At 48.0% G+C, this 16621-nt stretch overlaps 1 protein-coding gene and 1 non-coding gene across 2 annotated transcripts in view; one reads left to right on the plus strand and one right to left on the minus strand.

The window, feature by feature from the left end:
- Positions 1–2655: 2655 nt before the first annotated feature.
- Positions 2656–2728, plus strand: Trnaf-gaa (transfer RNA phenylalanine (anticodon GAA)). Its single transcript has one exon. It is a non-coding gene; the product is annotated as a tRNA-Phe (tRNA).
- A 3578-nt stretch (positions 2729–6306) lies between these two features.
- The window catches only part of LOC119401693 (uncharacterized), a 29730-nt gene continuing 19415 nt past the window's right edge, over positions 6307–16621 (minus strand). Inside the window, exons 9-11 of the mRNA XM_049418189.1 lie at positions 15828–16113; positions 10248–10455; positions 6307–7161 (exon numbers count right to left, since the gene is read on the minus strand). Coding sequence (XP_049274146.1) covers positions 6870–7161; positions 10248–10455; positions 15828–16113 — 786 coding nt within the window. The 3' untranslated portion in view covers positions 6307–6869. The remainder of the gene's footprint in view (positions 7162–10247; positions 10456–15827; positions 16114–16621) is intronic.

Raw genomic sequence — 16621 nt, forward strand, 5'->3', positions numbered from 1 at the left:
ACCCGAAGGTCGCGGGATCGAATCCCGGCCGCGGCGGCCGCATCTCGCTGAAGGCGAAAATGCTTGAGGTCCGTGTACTTCGATTTAGGTGCACGTTAAAGAACCCCAGGTGGTCTAAATTTCCAGAGCCCTCCACTGCGGCTCCTCTATCGTGGTTTTGGGATGTTCAACCTGAGCAGTTATTATTGACATCTTCATGAATCCGTTCGACTGTTAGTAGACAATGTTGATGTGTAGTACGCGGACGGTGTTATAGTAATAACTTTGTTTTGTCGTCTGCTGTCGTCACAAACTCTTCTTCTCTTTAATTCTTTTACGTACCCTTTCACGTTCCCAAGTACAGGGTAGCAAACCAGAGGCTTCCTCTGGTTTACGTCCATGCCTTTCCTTCATATTTCCCTCTCTCTCTCTGACGAATCCGAACCATTTTGCACAGCTGTCCACTTTAACGCGATTGACGCTTGCGACTTTGCTGCACGCAACTCTAAAAAGCAAGAGGCGTTCAGCCACACTGTGTCACAATTGAGCTAGCGGTAGGATTTAGCAACGGCAGAGAGCAGGGAAAAGGATAGGAAGGAAGAAAAAAAAAAGAGTACAAGAAAAAGAACGACGAACGAATGACTGGGTGTGCGTGCTCCGGGCAGGAAAACAGAGGCGACAGGGGGGCGGGGATGCCGGAGCGAGCGACGCAGCGACGTCCCTGTAACGACTGAGATGTCCTTGGACTTCCGCCGAGCGCTGCTGCGACCGTTCAAACTGACTCGCGTACCCGCACAGTTGCGCGCGTCCTTTTTTCGCACTCGTTGAAGGCACCATTCCCTCGAGGGCAATCCCAGCCCCGCAATACGTAGCGTCTGCGGCGATTTAGTCCGTTCCCAGATGAGACGCGAGGAATTCAATGGAATGTGTTGCGTAATGTCGCACGCTTCGAAAAATATAGGTTGTATGAATGAGCGCTGTAGCGAGATTCAACCTCCCGTGGATTGCTGCCGCCGCTCTTTGACGCCAGCCAGTACACTGACGCCAGCCAGTACGCTTAGGTACGACGATGTTGTACTGTAATTAAATATAATAATTGCCTGGGTTTTACGGGGCAGAACGAAGATATTATTATGAGGCACGCCGTATAATGGAGGGCTTCGAAAATTTCGACCATATGGTATTCTTTAACGTACAAGCACTCGGGCCTCGAGCATTAGCTCCTCCATCGGAAATGCAACTGCCGCGGCCGAGATCGAACCCGTGACCTTCGGGTCAGCAGCGAACACTATATTTAAAGTGACTACAGGGATATACAAGAAACGTATAACGGAGACTGACGTGAGGGCTGTGGTCCCTTTCAGCATTTTCATTTACATGCATATACCACGATTCGAAGCATAAAGTTGTGGCGCCATTCTCAACAAGCAATGGCTTATAGATGAAGTTGTGAGGTGAATGAGAACTTGATTGTTCTTGGTTGGCTAGCAGCTAAAGGAGAAATTTTGGGTCTCGCAAATGTGTGTGGCAATTCGTACGCTAAACATCGAGTTAATGTATTATTATGTCACAATCAAATTCAATTAGTACATTTCACAAATTAAATAACCTGCAGAAGCGACGCATGTGTGCGATCCAACTTATTAAAGGGGACTATGGAATCTCCGTGAAGTGTGTTAAAAAGATTTTTTCCCTTGCATCCATCCTCGTGTCCACCACGGTGGATCAGTGGTTACTGTGCTCGGCTAATCGGATCGCGATAACGCATAGCGCTTCATCGATCGGGCTGGCCGCACAACAATATGGCGGCCTCAAATGCGTCAGCGCATACCTTCTGACCGTGTTGCGACATGCTCTGATATTCCCTTCAATATGCGCGCATACTTGTCCTGCGCAAACAGATGGGTCCTTATCTCAGCAAAGTACACACACTCAATAGACGTTTGCACAATGCAATCGAGAAGGGTGAGGTTAAACAGAACATTCACACGCACTTTCGCTGGACGCCGTTCGCAAGTTCTGTGCTTTTGGAGAAAGGGCTATCAGACGTTATCGGTATATGCCCTCGGGCAACACATCCACCAGGTAGGCTCAAGTTGTCCAGATAAGACCCGCAATGCCTTTCGTACATACGTTCCGTGCTTGAATGAAACAGGCGCACGCACACACAAACACAGCCCCCACTTTCACTAGCCCATCCAGAAGGGATTGAAGCTGATAAGAAAGTCCAGGGGGCTGGCGCCAGAGCTTTATTTGTTGATAAAGCTGCTTCAGCGTCCGCATTGTAAGACGTAAAGTCCCGACGGTGTAGCTGTAACGGCTTGATATATGGAAGGTTTTGCGTGTGTTTAAATATTAATATTCTGCTTAAAAGCTGCAGGCAGGTGGCGGTAAGTTGCTATATAGAGTAAGTTGTCAAATACTGTTCTTTCTTAAGAGAGAGCGAGATAGATAGATAGATAGATAGATAGATAGATAGATAGATAGATAGATAGATAGATAGATAGATAGATAGATAGATAGATAGATAGATAGATAGATAGATAGATAGATAGATAGATAGATAGATAGATAGATAGATAGATAGATAGATAGATAGATCTAGAAATCGGAGTGTCACAAGAAAAACAGTCAGGGTTGCCGACGGCGTTTTGTTTGCGAGCGTGTTGCGTGCAAGCCGAAATAGCTCAGTTGGGAGAGCGTTAGACTGAAGATCTAAAGGTCCCTGGTTCGATCCCGGGTTTCGGCAGGCTGTTCCTTTTTTTTACGATATTATGCTATGCTATGGCCTTTCCTTCGCTCTCGTGCATTCAAGAGCGCTACTGAAAGGCTAACTGACTTTTTTTTTTGTCCATTTGTTGCTTTAACTGAAGGCCTGAATGCCTTCAACTGAATGCCTTTAACTGAATGCACAAATCGACATGTCGTATCATGATGACGTCACGTGCGTCATCCCAGTGGCGTGTCGACATGTGCTGAAAAGGTAGGGAGATCTAGTAGAGAAGAACGCGACAGCTGTTTAAATTATTAGAGGACAGGGGCGTAGCCAAGGGGGGGGGGGTTGGGGGGGTTCAAACCCTTCCCGATATTTTTCAGTTTCGCTTGCGTATATAGGCACGCACACATACAAACGCACGCACGAACATACATAAAGTATGGTTGAACCCCCCACCCCCCCCCGAAAAAATTTCTGGCTACGCCCCTGTTGGAGGAGGTTCAGGGACCACTTGAATGTGACATCATTATCAAGATAAAGTCTGCAGCAGAACGGAAAGGCGGGCTAGTTTGTTTGAATTTGTTCTTGATCTAAATGCGCACACTAAAATACAAAACGCTGACCCGAAGGTCGCGGGGTCGAATCCCGGCAGTAGCGGCCGAATTTCGATGGAGGCGAAATGCTTGAGGCCGTGTATACTTAGATTTAGGTGCACGTTAAAGAACACCAGATGGTCAAAATTTTCCGAAGGCCACCACTACGGCGTCCCTCCTAATCATGTCGTGGTTTTGGGACTTAAAACCCCTACAATTATTAATATATGAAACGACAAAACGACGACAATCTAAGCAAAGCCGGTTCGTAGTGTCGTCGTTTAGTGCGCGCATCATCAAGAAGGATAAAGTCTGGCTGTCGGTGTTGTTCCGGCGTCTCTATACAGCGGCATATCCCGAAGTCGGGGTAGAACGAGTGGGTAGGTGCTCCACAGACGTTTTGTTTCCACGCAAGAATTTTAACATTATAGCCTTGGACATATCCAGTCAGACGTATACGTTCGGCCATGTACGGATGGATGGATGGATGGATGCTATGAGCGTCCCCTTTATAACGGGGCGGTGACAAGTGTGCCACCAGGCTCGACAAAAAAAAAAAAAAAAAAAAAGAACTTTACTCTTTTTTTTCTTAGCGTTGGCCTAGTGTCTTTACTTCAATTAAAACTATTTTACTCTAGAAGAAGAAAAAAACCTAAGTTTTCAACTTCGTTCTCTGCCCTTTACTGCAGAATGTCATTTTCTTTCCAATATTTATTTTTGTCCTTTCTCTCTAATTTTCTGCCACCAGTACTCTAACCGTCTCTTATTTCAATCGCGGGTGTGTTCAGCTTTCCATTGTTGTCCCTAAAACCCAAGGCTTTATGTAGGCTCGTGCCCAAAAGTACACCTGGGTGGATATCGCCACATTCAATCAGAACATGCTTCGCCGTTTCCTGATCTTCCCCGCAGCACGTGCATTGTTCTTCTTCTTTACAGAATCTCGCTTTATAACTACCCGTTCTAAGGCAACCCGGTCTCGCTTCAAACAGTAAAGCGCTTCCCATTGAATTATCGTAAAATGCCTCCCTCCTTATTTCATTTTTGCCCTTTCGGCAGTTACTCAAAGCCGGTTTTTTCTCCATAGCTGCCATCCAGTAAATCCTCTCCGCCTCTCTGACTTTTCGCTTAACGCTCTTTGTTGACATACTGCTTACACTACCAGCCGTATATTTACTAGTGAGTCTCCTAGTTCTTTTTCTCCACTGTGTGTCCACGCTCTTCCTATACAAGTAACGGAACACCTTCTCTGCCCATCTGCTCTCCTTCATATTCCTTAGCCTTTCTTCGAACCTTATTTTGCTCATGTCCTTAAAGGGCACACCTGGCGGTGGAGAAGGGTAGAGAGCATCGACTAGCTGTGACGTAGAGGGGCACGTGACACGAGTACTGGCTGTCGCTGAGCTTTGGGTGGTAGCGCAAGACTGCGCAATGCTCTTCACGAGTAGCACTCTAGATTTAGATATGAAATAAGACATATTATATATAACTTCGATACTCTAGCACACTTAGAAACAAATGAGCACTACTATAAAACGAGACAGAGATTATTGGAAAGTTATTACACCCCGTTTTAATACTGGCTTGCAGCGTCTGTGTTCTTTACCATAATTGTTAAACAATCTACTGTTAATTTTAATTTGTTCGGCTGCTTCTCATCTAAACCTAGAGCTATATTTGTAGAAGAAAACTAATTTAATTTATCCTGGCGTTGCGTTTTTGCATGTTTCTTTTTTAGGCTATTGTGTACTATTTTTATTCTGCACTAATAATATGTTTTCGTTTGTTTATTGACAGTTTTTCATTGCTGTTGCCCACACGCCATTCATTACACTGCACTGGGCTACGGGCTAGTCAAGCCGCCTGCCGGCAGTTTCTTTTTTTTTTTCCCGTGTCCTCCCATCTGTAAAATTGTACACGGTGGAAATAGAAATTTGAAATCATCGAAGTACGCCACATTGCTAGATACGCAATCTTATCTGTAACCCCTGATAGGTCCAGAGTGTCGTCACAGCATGTCTTATTGGCTCCAAAATGTCGCCACTGTAAATTTGAACAGTACGACGAGATTCGCCGATTTAGAAAATAATATCCTGTCACACAGTTCTGCGTGTGTGGTTTGAAGAGCGAAAACTTCACAATGAAACTACATCGACGAAAGAGAGTACAGACATAGTGAAGCCGCTGAACTTGCAGCTGAGTTAGCGTGAAATAATCCCTTGAACATGTTTAACTTAGCGCAACGACGACGTGGACACAAGAGAAGAGGAGAGCGCTGTGGTTTGTCTTTTCTTCTCTTGTGTCCACGTCGTCGTTGCGCTAAGTTAAACATGTTCAAGTATTGTCACCAACTGGCCCAGCTATCAGTTCTTCTGAAATAATCCCATAGACAGCAACCGCGCATGTGCCAAAACCAGTGTGCCTCTTGCGAAAAAACAAACAAACAAAAACGTGCTGACCAAAAAGCAATGTATGAGGTGACCAGGTTCCCCTCAAGCAGCTCAATGCAGCTTTTTGCTTGGTCATCCTCGCAACCCCGTTGCAGAACAAACTCAATTCAATTCAATGCAATTCAATTACGTCACACCAAGTAACCCAAAGGTTTTGCGCTTCTGCACAGTTCTGCGTAGAGGCTATATCGTAAATTGGGAGTTGTGGGTCGGGTCGCATAGATATAGCAGGGTCGTTCGAAGCAAGCGTGCACTCTCCTTCGTCACTGCTGACGCTCGACCTACAACTCTCGGAAACGTCATGTTTATTGCACGACTACTTGTAACACCGTCACTTGCGCAAAGCATTTCACTTATTCGCGAGCAAAATGCCCAACAGGTAAGAATGCTTTGTGTCAGCGGACAAGGTCTTCTTTCGTAACAACGATTACTCCCCCATTCGATTCTGCATGTGTATTTATGTACCGCAATTGCACGCCTCGAACGAGCACTTTTTCTTCGCTATTTGTAGCCCTCAAAGTTGCGTGCACGTTACAATCGGGCTCAAAAGCGAAATCGCAATCGGCCTAACCTTAATTAATAATAGTATCTGGGGTTTGATATGATCATGACCATCTGGTGTTCTTTAACGTGCACTGACATCGCACAGTACACGTCCTCTAGCATTTCGCCTCCATCGAAATGCGACCGCTGCTGCCGGGATCGAACCCGCGACTTTCGGGCCAGCAGCTGAGCACCGTAACAACTAAATCACTGCGGCGGACTGCTTAACCGTTTGCTGTGATGAATCCCTGAAGTCCCTGAAAAATATTGCATTTTTCTGAAAATATGTATTTAGGAATAAATGAATTCCCCCACCCGACAAGGTGGTCTAGTGGTTATGGTGTTCGACTACTGACCCGAAGGTCGCGGGATCGATTGAATCCCGGCCGCGGCGGTCGCATTTTCGATGGAGGCGAAACGCCACATAGCTAAACTATCAGTAGTTCTAAAATCTGAAGAGTCCACGCATATAATGCTTGCCGCAACAGCAACTCGCTTCTTTAATGCGGGCCCTTGAACGAAAGTCCGAGAAAAAGAAATAGTCACGAAAAGAAACAAAAAAACACTGATAGGCCGCGAGTACGGCGAGGGTCACGCGCTGCATCTCTGTTTCGGGTGCATGGGTGTGCCGGGGGCGCAGCGAAACGCGTCGGCGAACGACCCGAAGTCCGCCAGCTGTCGGTTGAGTCGGAACTTGATGGGCGCCCACGACGCCCTCTGGAGCACGTCGGCGACGTCCTCGTGTGGCTCGCAGAAGGACTGAGCGTACATGAGGAAGAAGAGCTGCTCGGAGCTGGCGTTGGGCACCTCGGGGAAGTGGAGGGTCACGTCGCGCATATGGTGTCCACGCTCCTTTTGCGGCGAGAACGTCACCACGGCCGTCCTGTCCACCATAGCAAGCAGGACGTCGTATGGAAGTGTAAATAGAAGTCATCACAATGGCTGATTGCGCGAGTTAGTGATTCATGGTACAGTTCAAACTCGATTTAACGAAATGAAGCAAAACGGAAAGGCGAGATGGTTGGTACAGGTTCACTATCATAATAGAAGCTCTCGGAAGACAAGAAAGGGCAAAACACGTGCGATTGCTCCCAACTGAAAGCTCTATTGCTGCAAAAGAAAAATATGTACCTAAACCCGACCCTCACGCATTCATCTTCTGTGTTTTTTATTTGTCCACGGTGTGCATGCGCGGGTAATAGGTCGGGTTTAGGTATATGTTTTTCTTTTGAAGCAATAAAGCTTTCGGTTGTGAGTAAGCTCTCGTGTTGTGCACTTTCGTGTCCTTGTCTTCTTAGCGCTTCCATTTTGTAAGAATTAACGAAATGATGACCGCGCTGGAATTATTTCGTTAAAGGGCCCCTCACCAGCCTCTAAAAAAAATACAAAAAAAAAACGAGCGCGTTATTCTCTCCGGGCGTTTCTCGTCTTTCTGGCGCACTTCGTGACGGTAGAAAAGTGACTCACGTGACATCATTACGGTACATGCTCTCGATTGGTCCATACACGCGAAATATCAGTTGTGAATTGTCTCCTACACTGCTTTGCCATGCAGCCGCCCATCCGTTCTTCCTTGTCTCGCATGACTGCCGTGCGCGATCAACTGATTTCACATCGTTTTGTATGTATTCGACTGCGCAAGCGGAGATAACAGCGTGTAGCCGACAAGCACGAAATCCCAATAGGCTCCACGCTTAGAGTTGGCATTGTACAAGTGCCTTTAAGAAATAAGTGGCGAGGAGGAGGCCTGTAGGAACGCTAGTTAAGGCGATACTGAATCCTTTCCCTCGTCTTTGAATTCGGGGTGGTGAGAGACCCTTTAGATCGAGAAATTTGTAAAATCGAGAAAGGAAATTTTCGCTCCTTAGAAATCTAATATTGTAACGTAGCGACACTCAAAAGCTACCGTGGCATGGTATTCGCTACTACTAACGCACGCATGCACTTTTAGAATCTCCGCTAGGGCAGCCGAGACATGGAGCGCCCAGGAGATGCAGACAATGTAGACGGCCACGTCAAGCTGTGACAACTGCCGTCGTATGAAGCAGGGGCGTAGCCAAGGGGGGAGGGGGGGGGGGGGTTGGGGCGGTTCAACCCCCCCCCCCCCGAAATTTTTCAATTTTGCTTGCGTATATATATACACACACATACAAACGCACGCACGAACATGCATAAAGTATGGTTGAACCCCCCCTCTCCCCCCCGAAAAAAATTTCTGGCTACGCCCCTGGTATGAAGACAAGGAGAACGACAGCAGCGATTGTGCGAGCAGGTCGACAAGCAAAAAGTTTGCCAAGAGACGATCAGACGCCGTATTTCGTATTCAAACCACGAAATAAGGGAGCATTTCACAGGGGCAGTGAAGCACCGCCGCCCCCAGCACAATCTGGCACGGTGGAACTCTACGGAATATTGAGCCGGTTGCTTCGTGCATGGGCGCCGCGCGCAGCCTCGTCAAATTAAAAAAAGAAGGGTCGTGGCTATAGGGCCGATACATGTTTTAACTCGAAAGCGTTAGAGCGCACTCTCGAAGAAAAACTAATCTGTGTCGAAATTAGAAAGAATTCATATCTTTATTGATTTATTTAAGGAAAAGCTATGTTAGATCGAGTTTGCAGCCAAGTCAGCTTCGTTATACCGGGTTGACAAATCGCGGGTACCTGCTGGGGAATGGTTTTCTTTTTTTTGTTACAACGGGAAGTTCCTTAAATCGGGTTTCGTCAGATGGAGCTTTAACAGTACTTGTAATAGGAGCGCGTATAGCTACACAGGTACACAAGAAAATAGGCGAAGTGGGCTGCATCTGCAAGAGAGGGTGGGGTGGGGGGAGGGAGCATCAGGACTGGCAGACTTTCTTTCACTGCCATGGCAAAACAGAAGAAAAAGTTTCGTTAATTTGGATGACAGGGAGCCAAACCCACGACCTCTCGGTCCGCGACGACGGGAGTCGGGCGCTTTATGCACTGCGCCACCGACGCTGACGCATGAGCCTTTACAAACACATTTTATATCTTTCACGTATTGTCCCTTACACAGTGGGGCGTGGGGCGGTGTCGCCGTCTTGGACAGGTGAAGTGAAGTACTGTATCACGACACTAACGAGCGCCGACAGGACGCGATTCGGTAGTCGCGTACTCAGCGCTAGGGCGCCTCGATGCCAGCGTTCCTTTGCTCGACGCTGGCATCGAGGCGCCCGACTCAGCGCTGCGGAGGCTGGTTCCCCGATTTCCACTCCATTTCGTTTCAATACAGTTCGAGTGAGTGCTTCGTTGCAGTGAAGACACGCCAGCAGGCAGCGGGACGCTTTCGCGCGTTCACGGCTCAAGCTACGAGCTCTGCCTCTCGCGTTCCTGAAGCGCTGTGTGGTAGTGTATGCATGAGTAAAAGTGTACCTAGAGCGCACACCTTGCCCTTTCTCTCCTCAAATGACGACGCTTTCCATGAGCGCATATTGAGTGCTAGTGATTATGTGCTTGTTGATGCCATCTTTGCGCATGATTCACCGTACGCTGTGTCCGGATTTATGTGAACTACTTTAGCCACCACAAAGGCTTAATCCTGCGTCATTGACGTAAGTCGTCGGGATGGAGATGTGCCACCAGGCGTCAACGTAGGTGCCACCAGGCGTCAACGGTGCTATAGCCGCCAAACACCAGCAGGCATTGTGCAAGCTCTTATTCACCAATGCACAATGAACATTGAACTACTTTGGTAAAGACACGTTTCACTTTCGTGTTATACCAATTCCTACGACAGAGGGATCAACCATGTTTTTTTTTTTCATCCATTGTGAAGCATGTTGTCTTTTGGACTGTACCAGCGAAGGGGTGGGGCGTTGTGATAAAACACTGCCCCCTTCACCCCTCACCCACTAAGGGGGAACCCTGCGCACGCGTATGAAAACAAGATTGACGCTAGTGCTCACGCCAGTAATAAACAAAGCTGCCAAGGCACGAATGCAGCACTCACTTGAATGCCTTGTGCACGGCCCTGAGTACCACGTGGTCCATGACGCTGGTGCGCAGGCAGCGAAGCCCGTCGACGCTCCGCCCTTCGGCCGCGGTAATGTTGCCGTAGGCACGCTGCAGGCACACGCGCAGCTTTCGCAGTTCCCCAGACCACATGAGGTGCTCCTGCGGACGCGGTGGTATAAACGCATTCCCGATGAGGACGAGTCAGCAAAGAATGATCGCATCGCTTACAAGGTGAGCGTGCGTATAAGTTAGCTTCCATTATTGCCTCGGAGATGAGCGCGAGATCTCGGAAGCCATGGTTTTATAATGTTCCTTAGGACCAGGGTTCATGGCATGTCGAACTGTTGACCCTGTCCCACTTACCATGGCCGCCAGATATTCAGGACTACAAGCCAATCCACTCCTCCATTAAATATACAGGTAAACTTATGTAATCGAAGCGCCCTTCATGCAAATGACGCTTCTGCCAAGGGGGGAAGTTGACCGCGACCAGTGTTACCAGTGGAGTAGTTAGGGGGAGGGGGGGCAAAGGGCTCAACCCTCTCCGCAAAATCTTTTAATATTGCATGCGTTTATATACACGCACATATACAACCACACGCACCACGAACCAACACGAAGGGTGTTGACCCCTCAACCTCCCCGAAAAGCATTTCTGGCTACGCCCCTGTGTGTTACGCATACGACTTGACCATCACCACACTCCATCTGCAGTGGGCTGTAAAGACATGGTGAGACAAATTACATATTATTGTAAGCAGCGCGTAAACGCGCGAGATTATGGCTGCGATGTCCCGCAGTACTAATTCAAGACTAACATGTACGTTAACTCCTTCTTCGGTAGAATATTAATGAAGTGGAACAAGCTGATTGAACAAAAAAGTTCACGGGGTAAACGAGGTGGTACATTCTTCGTTGCTGAAAATTAGCTCTGCGCTGCCCCGCCTTTGGACGCTCCGAATCTTTGAATAAAGAATAGGGGATGCTTAGCGGGGCACACAGTGCGAGCGCTGTCTACCAAATGAAAGTTTATATGAATAAAAAAAAAATCAGGATCCCGTGCCTTATCGGAAAAATGCGAACAAGCGAGGCTTGGCGTGTGCCTGCCTGACGTACTACTTTAATTTTTCTTTCTATCGCACGCGCAATGCTATCTCCCAACAGTTTCCTTCCGCCATGCCGGGAAATGGGCCTTCGTCTACGTGCTTTGCAGCGCAACACTTCAATTGCTACACGCAACAACGACGGCCGTGAGTTCATATTCAGGCAACAATGAAATGAGGGAACGTCAAATGACAAGTGACTTCGATAAAAGATCAGATTGCCATATCAGAAACGGCCGATCGCCTACAAGCCCACGATGAGCATCAGTTATTGGAAAGCGGCGCATAAACACCGACCGACGCATTTTTTTTTTTTGGGGGGGGGGGGGCGAATTTCTTTAAGCTCGCCTGCGCAGGGTTTCTCGCGTATACGACGCCGGTACCAAAATCTTTGAGCTATAAGGAGCTTCGCTTGAATAATGTGTTAATATGAACATTTTAGCTTTGAAACAGAACAATCGAAAGGAAGGAGCTAAGACAACGCAAGCAAAACAGTTACGCACGTTTCTGAAGGAAAGACAATTGTACTGACAGCCGTTGCTTAAGCTATTGGTGCTTCAACGAACTAAGCGCGTGGCGCCATCGTTTCTCGATAACACCCCTTGGCTGCGGGCTGCACGATGCATCACATGATGCTTTGCAAGCGATCCTTCGGAGTAATATGCGTCGTTTACGTTGAAGAGGCTGTAGTGAGAATGGTACAGGCTTTCGCTGCTGAATACACATACACGTTCGACGATCTACGAAAGGCCATAGACACATATATGGCATTCTGTACAGCAGGACAATCGTACCGACCGATGGAATCAGCCGATCCTGCTTCTGAGTGGGCAATAAATCTGATATATCAGCGATGAGTAGTACCTGGCATTCCCAGTGTGTCCAATCGACACCTGGCATGGCGGTAAATGACATCAGTTTTCGAAGCTGAATTTAATTATTACGTCATACAAATTTCCTGTATACAGAGATCACTCTGAGCAAGAGTGAAGCTCAGTAAATGCTGATGAGATATTTTATTTTGATATAGAAGTCAATTTTCGCATGGCGCACCTACTGACATCGACACTAGCGTGGCATCAGGCTACAGTGTCGATTCTGGTGACTTCACGCACCAGTACGGCTAGTTGTGATGACGTCAGCTACCAAAACATACAACATGGCCGCTTGCGCGTCGCCAAAAACATTCAAAATGGCCACTTGTGCTTCGCCAACGGAGCCACTCAGCTGAGCAGCCGTGGAAACGTCACGATATCTTGTCCGAGCAGGTGACGGGATGCTGATACCGTGCCGTGACGTCAGGGCACAGTAGGAACCGAAACTAGCTTTTAAAAACATGTAATTAATTTTTCAGGGTGCACTCACGCTTACCAGAACATTTTTTGGCTCTTGAGGACTTGGTCTTACATTCCACGCAGAAAAAACGACAACCGAAAATTTTTATGTCAGTACCTCTTTAAGAAAGTATTAACAGCGCATAGACGATAAGGGAAATGGATAGGACAAGCAGAGGCAAATAGCGCTGACTTCCAGCTAGTTTTCTTTCAGTGAAAAAGTGCTTATACATATGGCGAGGGAAAGCGAAGCAAATAAGAAAAAAAAATGTCGGCACACGGCTGGCACGTCATGAGACACTTGTCATACAATCACATTTGCCACAAAGTAGAGCAAGGCAATCAAATTCTTGATTCGATAACGCTATGGAGGGTGCGCTAACACCCATGTCACCCTGCTTATATGTTTGACTTGCGCTGCGATAACTGAACTGTCGATCTTTGCCTGTACTTATCCTGTCCATCTTCCTTATCGCCTCTGCGCTGTCAATACAATACCTTCTTAGTGGATCCTTACCAACGCGCCCATGCGTCAGTAAGCTAATGTCCATGCCAACGTCACCCCTCCCCCCCCTTTCCCTTCTCTGCGTTTCTACTGCATTGCGGAGCAGCGCAGAAACACAGGGACACAGGCTAGAAAGGCACAAAGCTAACTTTCAACTGTCTTACAGGCGCTAACTTTTCGTTGAAAGTTAGCGCCTGTATAGACTTTCTAGCCTGTGTCTCTGGGTTTTTGCACTGCTCCACAATGCATTCATACCAACTATAGCTCGGCTTTCCTTACTGCTGCAGTTCATTGCTAGTTATTCGAACCCCTTTTGTGTATGTCCGAACCTTGACTTGTTTAACCCTGCCTATACGTAGAGCTGAACGTTAGAGCCTGTATCGTCTATCTCGCCTGTGTCCCTGTGTTTTTGCGCTACTCCACAACATCAGCTAGCTCGGCTTTACTTACTGCGGCAATTTCTATTCCGCAAAATCATTGCCAAAGTATGCACTTCGCGACACACACGTGTGCGTATGAAACATGTAGAAACAGATGTTGGAATTCGGTGGAAATGATAAGCCACATGTGTTTGAAAACGGAATGCTAAGCGCATAAAAAAGCTCGCGGTGACACATGCGTTGGCCTTCCGAGGCTCCTGCCATGACGCATTCTTCCGGGTTCCAGGTCTCTGGCCCGGTTCAGACAGGTATGCATTCGACGAATATGAAACTAAAGAAAACAACCCTTACCACGTGTACATGCACAGTACGCTGGTCTCGCTTAATATCTTTTTCCATGCTGGGATGAGCTAACGATGCACATGAGGACATAAATTAACTTGCCAGCTCGCTCAAACCGCAGTTATGTTGCAGGACTCAAATCACATTACCGCTTCCATATGCAGCGGTCACATTCGAACGCGTTTGACAGAGCCAGAAGCGCCGGTTGCGTCGTGTCGTTGCGGTGTGAACGCCGGTTTTTCGCCACCGCGACGTCGCGGACGCACGCGTTGCTTCGGAACTGCTCGACCCCGCCGGTACAGGCGGTGCTCCCTCCTCAGCAGTAACATTGTTTCTTTCTTTCGCCCAGCTAACACCTGTATCTAATGTTTGAACATGTGCGAATGTTATCGCGTTAATAAGAAGCAAGTGCTGATAGTGAAATGCGTTGCCGCTGTTACTCATTCGGTGCAGCTTTTGAAGGTGCAGACGATAAACGCTGATAAGAACGTTGCTGCTCACCCAAGCAAGTGATAACGTTGCGTAGCATCACCTACACGAGGCTGGGGCGCATGTTGTCGAATGTACGCTAACAGTACAGAGAATATATGTCGTTAAAGTTGGCCATCCGTGCAGAGTATTTTGAGGGACAGCTGTGCCCAAGTAGAGTGTTACGTAGAACTCGAAATCATTTTCATTTTCGAGGAAGAAAGCCTTGGATGCCTCATCAAGAGCGAAAAGGGACCTCCGGAGGCGTCAACTCGAGTGATGCAAAAAATGATCATGTGATGAGGTCATCAAACGTCACAGATCGCCTAAATTAGTGACGTCATCATGGCGTCACGTGATGGCGTCATCCCATGGTATCGTCGCTTGGTTAAAGTGGGCGGCCGATCCCGGAGGCACTGCTAAACCACGTTGGGCGCAGAAAGCCCTCGGTGCAAGGGGATCAATAGATTCGATTAAGAAGAAGAAGAAGATGGCGTTCGCCTTCGGGTCGTCTTGGGCAAACATAAGGGACCGTTTGAAGTAATCAGAACTGACTTGCAACCTAGTTTTATTTACTGCACGAAAAGCAGCTAAAGGTACTATGACTGCATTGCACTGAAACTGATTAGGCCTACAAAAATAGTGCATTGAGCCTGCTTTCTTTTGTTGATGTACGAGAACAACGCAAACGCTAGGGTACGGGACGCGAGGCGAAGGCGACACCACGGTGCGTCGCCATCACATCCATAGGGGTGCGAAGAGGGAGGGGGGGCAGGGGGGCGGCCGCTTGCTTTAGTCAACTAAGAAGAGGGGGGCGCAGTCTGCCCCATACATTGATTTAATAGGGAGTGGGGGCCGCCGCGATGAACCTTCGCCCTCCCCCCCCCCCCCCCCCCCCTCCCTGAAGGGGAACCCTGCGCCCGCCTATGATACGTCGTGTTCTGTAAACTGCACTGGCTTGGCATATACCTTAGGATCAGCTGAATAGTTCATTCCGAAACTGTAGACACCGTCCTAGGACCAGAGGGCGCTACGTAGCTCTCATTGACAGTGTTACTGTATGACTCCCTTTAGAGAGACATATAATAATAATAATAGGTCCTTTATTTTTCATCAAGCATAAGATGAGGGAGGCAGGGAGAAAAAGCTGACGAGCAGCTTGACTAGCTCCGGCTAGCTCCGGCTAGCTCCGGCTAGTCAAGCTGCAAGTCAAGCTGCTAGTCAAGTCAGCGGCTAGTCAATAGAGGCCCTGTACTCATTGGAAGGCTCAGTACAGCTGACATTGGTCGCTAGGGAGGGGGCGCCCGAAGCACATGAGACGTGCGCTCGCATCCTTTCAATTACGGCCGTGGTCAGCCCACTCATGACGGAGGGAGATAAGCGCGTCGCGTTCATATCTTGTGCAGCTACGGCTTGACTTTGCATCGTTTTGCTAAGCTGTACGTTCAAGCGCTGCACTCGCAATGTGAGACAGCCACATGGTGCCTTTGGACAGAACCACAGCGGCGCGACTCGCACATGCCTGGAATATCTTGTAGAGGGAGCGAGCCATGAGCAGGCCAACCGTGGGGATGTCCAGGAAGAACTCCCGGCCGCCCACGTCCACGTCTGCGATGGACATTGGAATGCCCAGGGTCTTCGTGTCCGGGTTGAACCGGCACGCCAGGTCCAGGTTGGTGTCGAACACTCGACCTCCCGATCCGACCACGTGCTTCAGCCAGTGAGGGACCTGTCGAATAGACGGATGGATGCTGTGAGCGTCCACATTGGAGCGCGTCGGTGACTTGTCAGCCACCAAGCCCAACTTATAGTTCAGACTAAGGCAATTACACGATTTTACGTAATACGTATGGGCGCCGCCACCTTAGGCTGTTAAACGAACGTTTTCTTGTTTTTGCATATTGAGACGTGAATTCATAAGGTCGTGAAACGTCGAATGCACCGACCCAACCATTTCCTTGCGTATATGTCCACCGTAGCACTGTTAGTTTAGTCGTTAAAGATATACAACGGCAAGCTTCACATCCTAATATAGCGGCACCGAAATCCATCCGAAAAATAGCCTATATATTAACTCAGAAATCTTTTAATGAACTAGAAATTTATAGCTTCACTTTCCGCGCTTGGCGGTGGAGCAAAATTTATTTTTATGCTATTTCTCTTTTGTTCTTTTTCCCTACTTTTCCACCACCAATCCTGATCCGCTACTAATCTAACTGATCTCTATTGCGGACATG

Source organism: Rhipicephalus sanguineus, chromosome 8 (genome assembly GCF_013339695.2).
Source record: "Rhipicephalus sanguineus isolate Rsan-2018 chromosome 8, BIME_Rsan_1.4, whole genome shotgun sequence".
Taxonomy (NCBI): domain Eukaryota; kingdom Metazoa; phylum Arthropoda; class Arachnida; order Ixodida; family Ixodidae; genus Rhipicephalus; species Rhipicephalus sanguineus.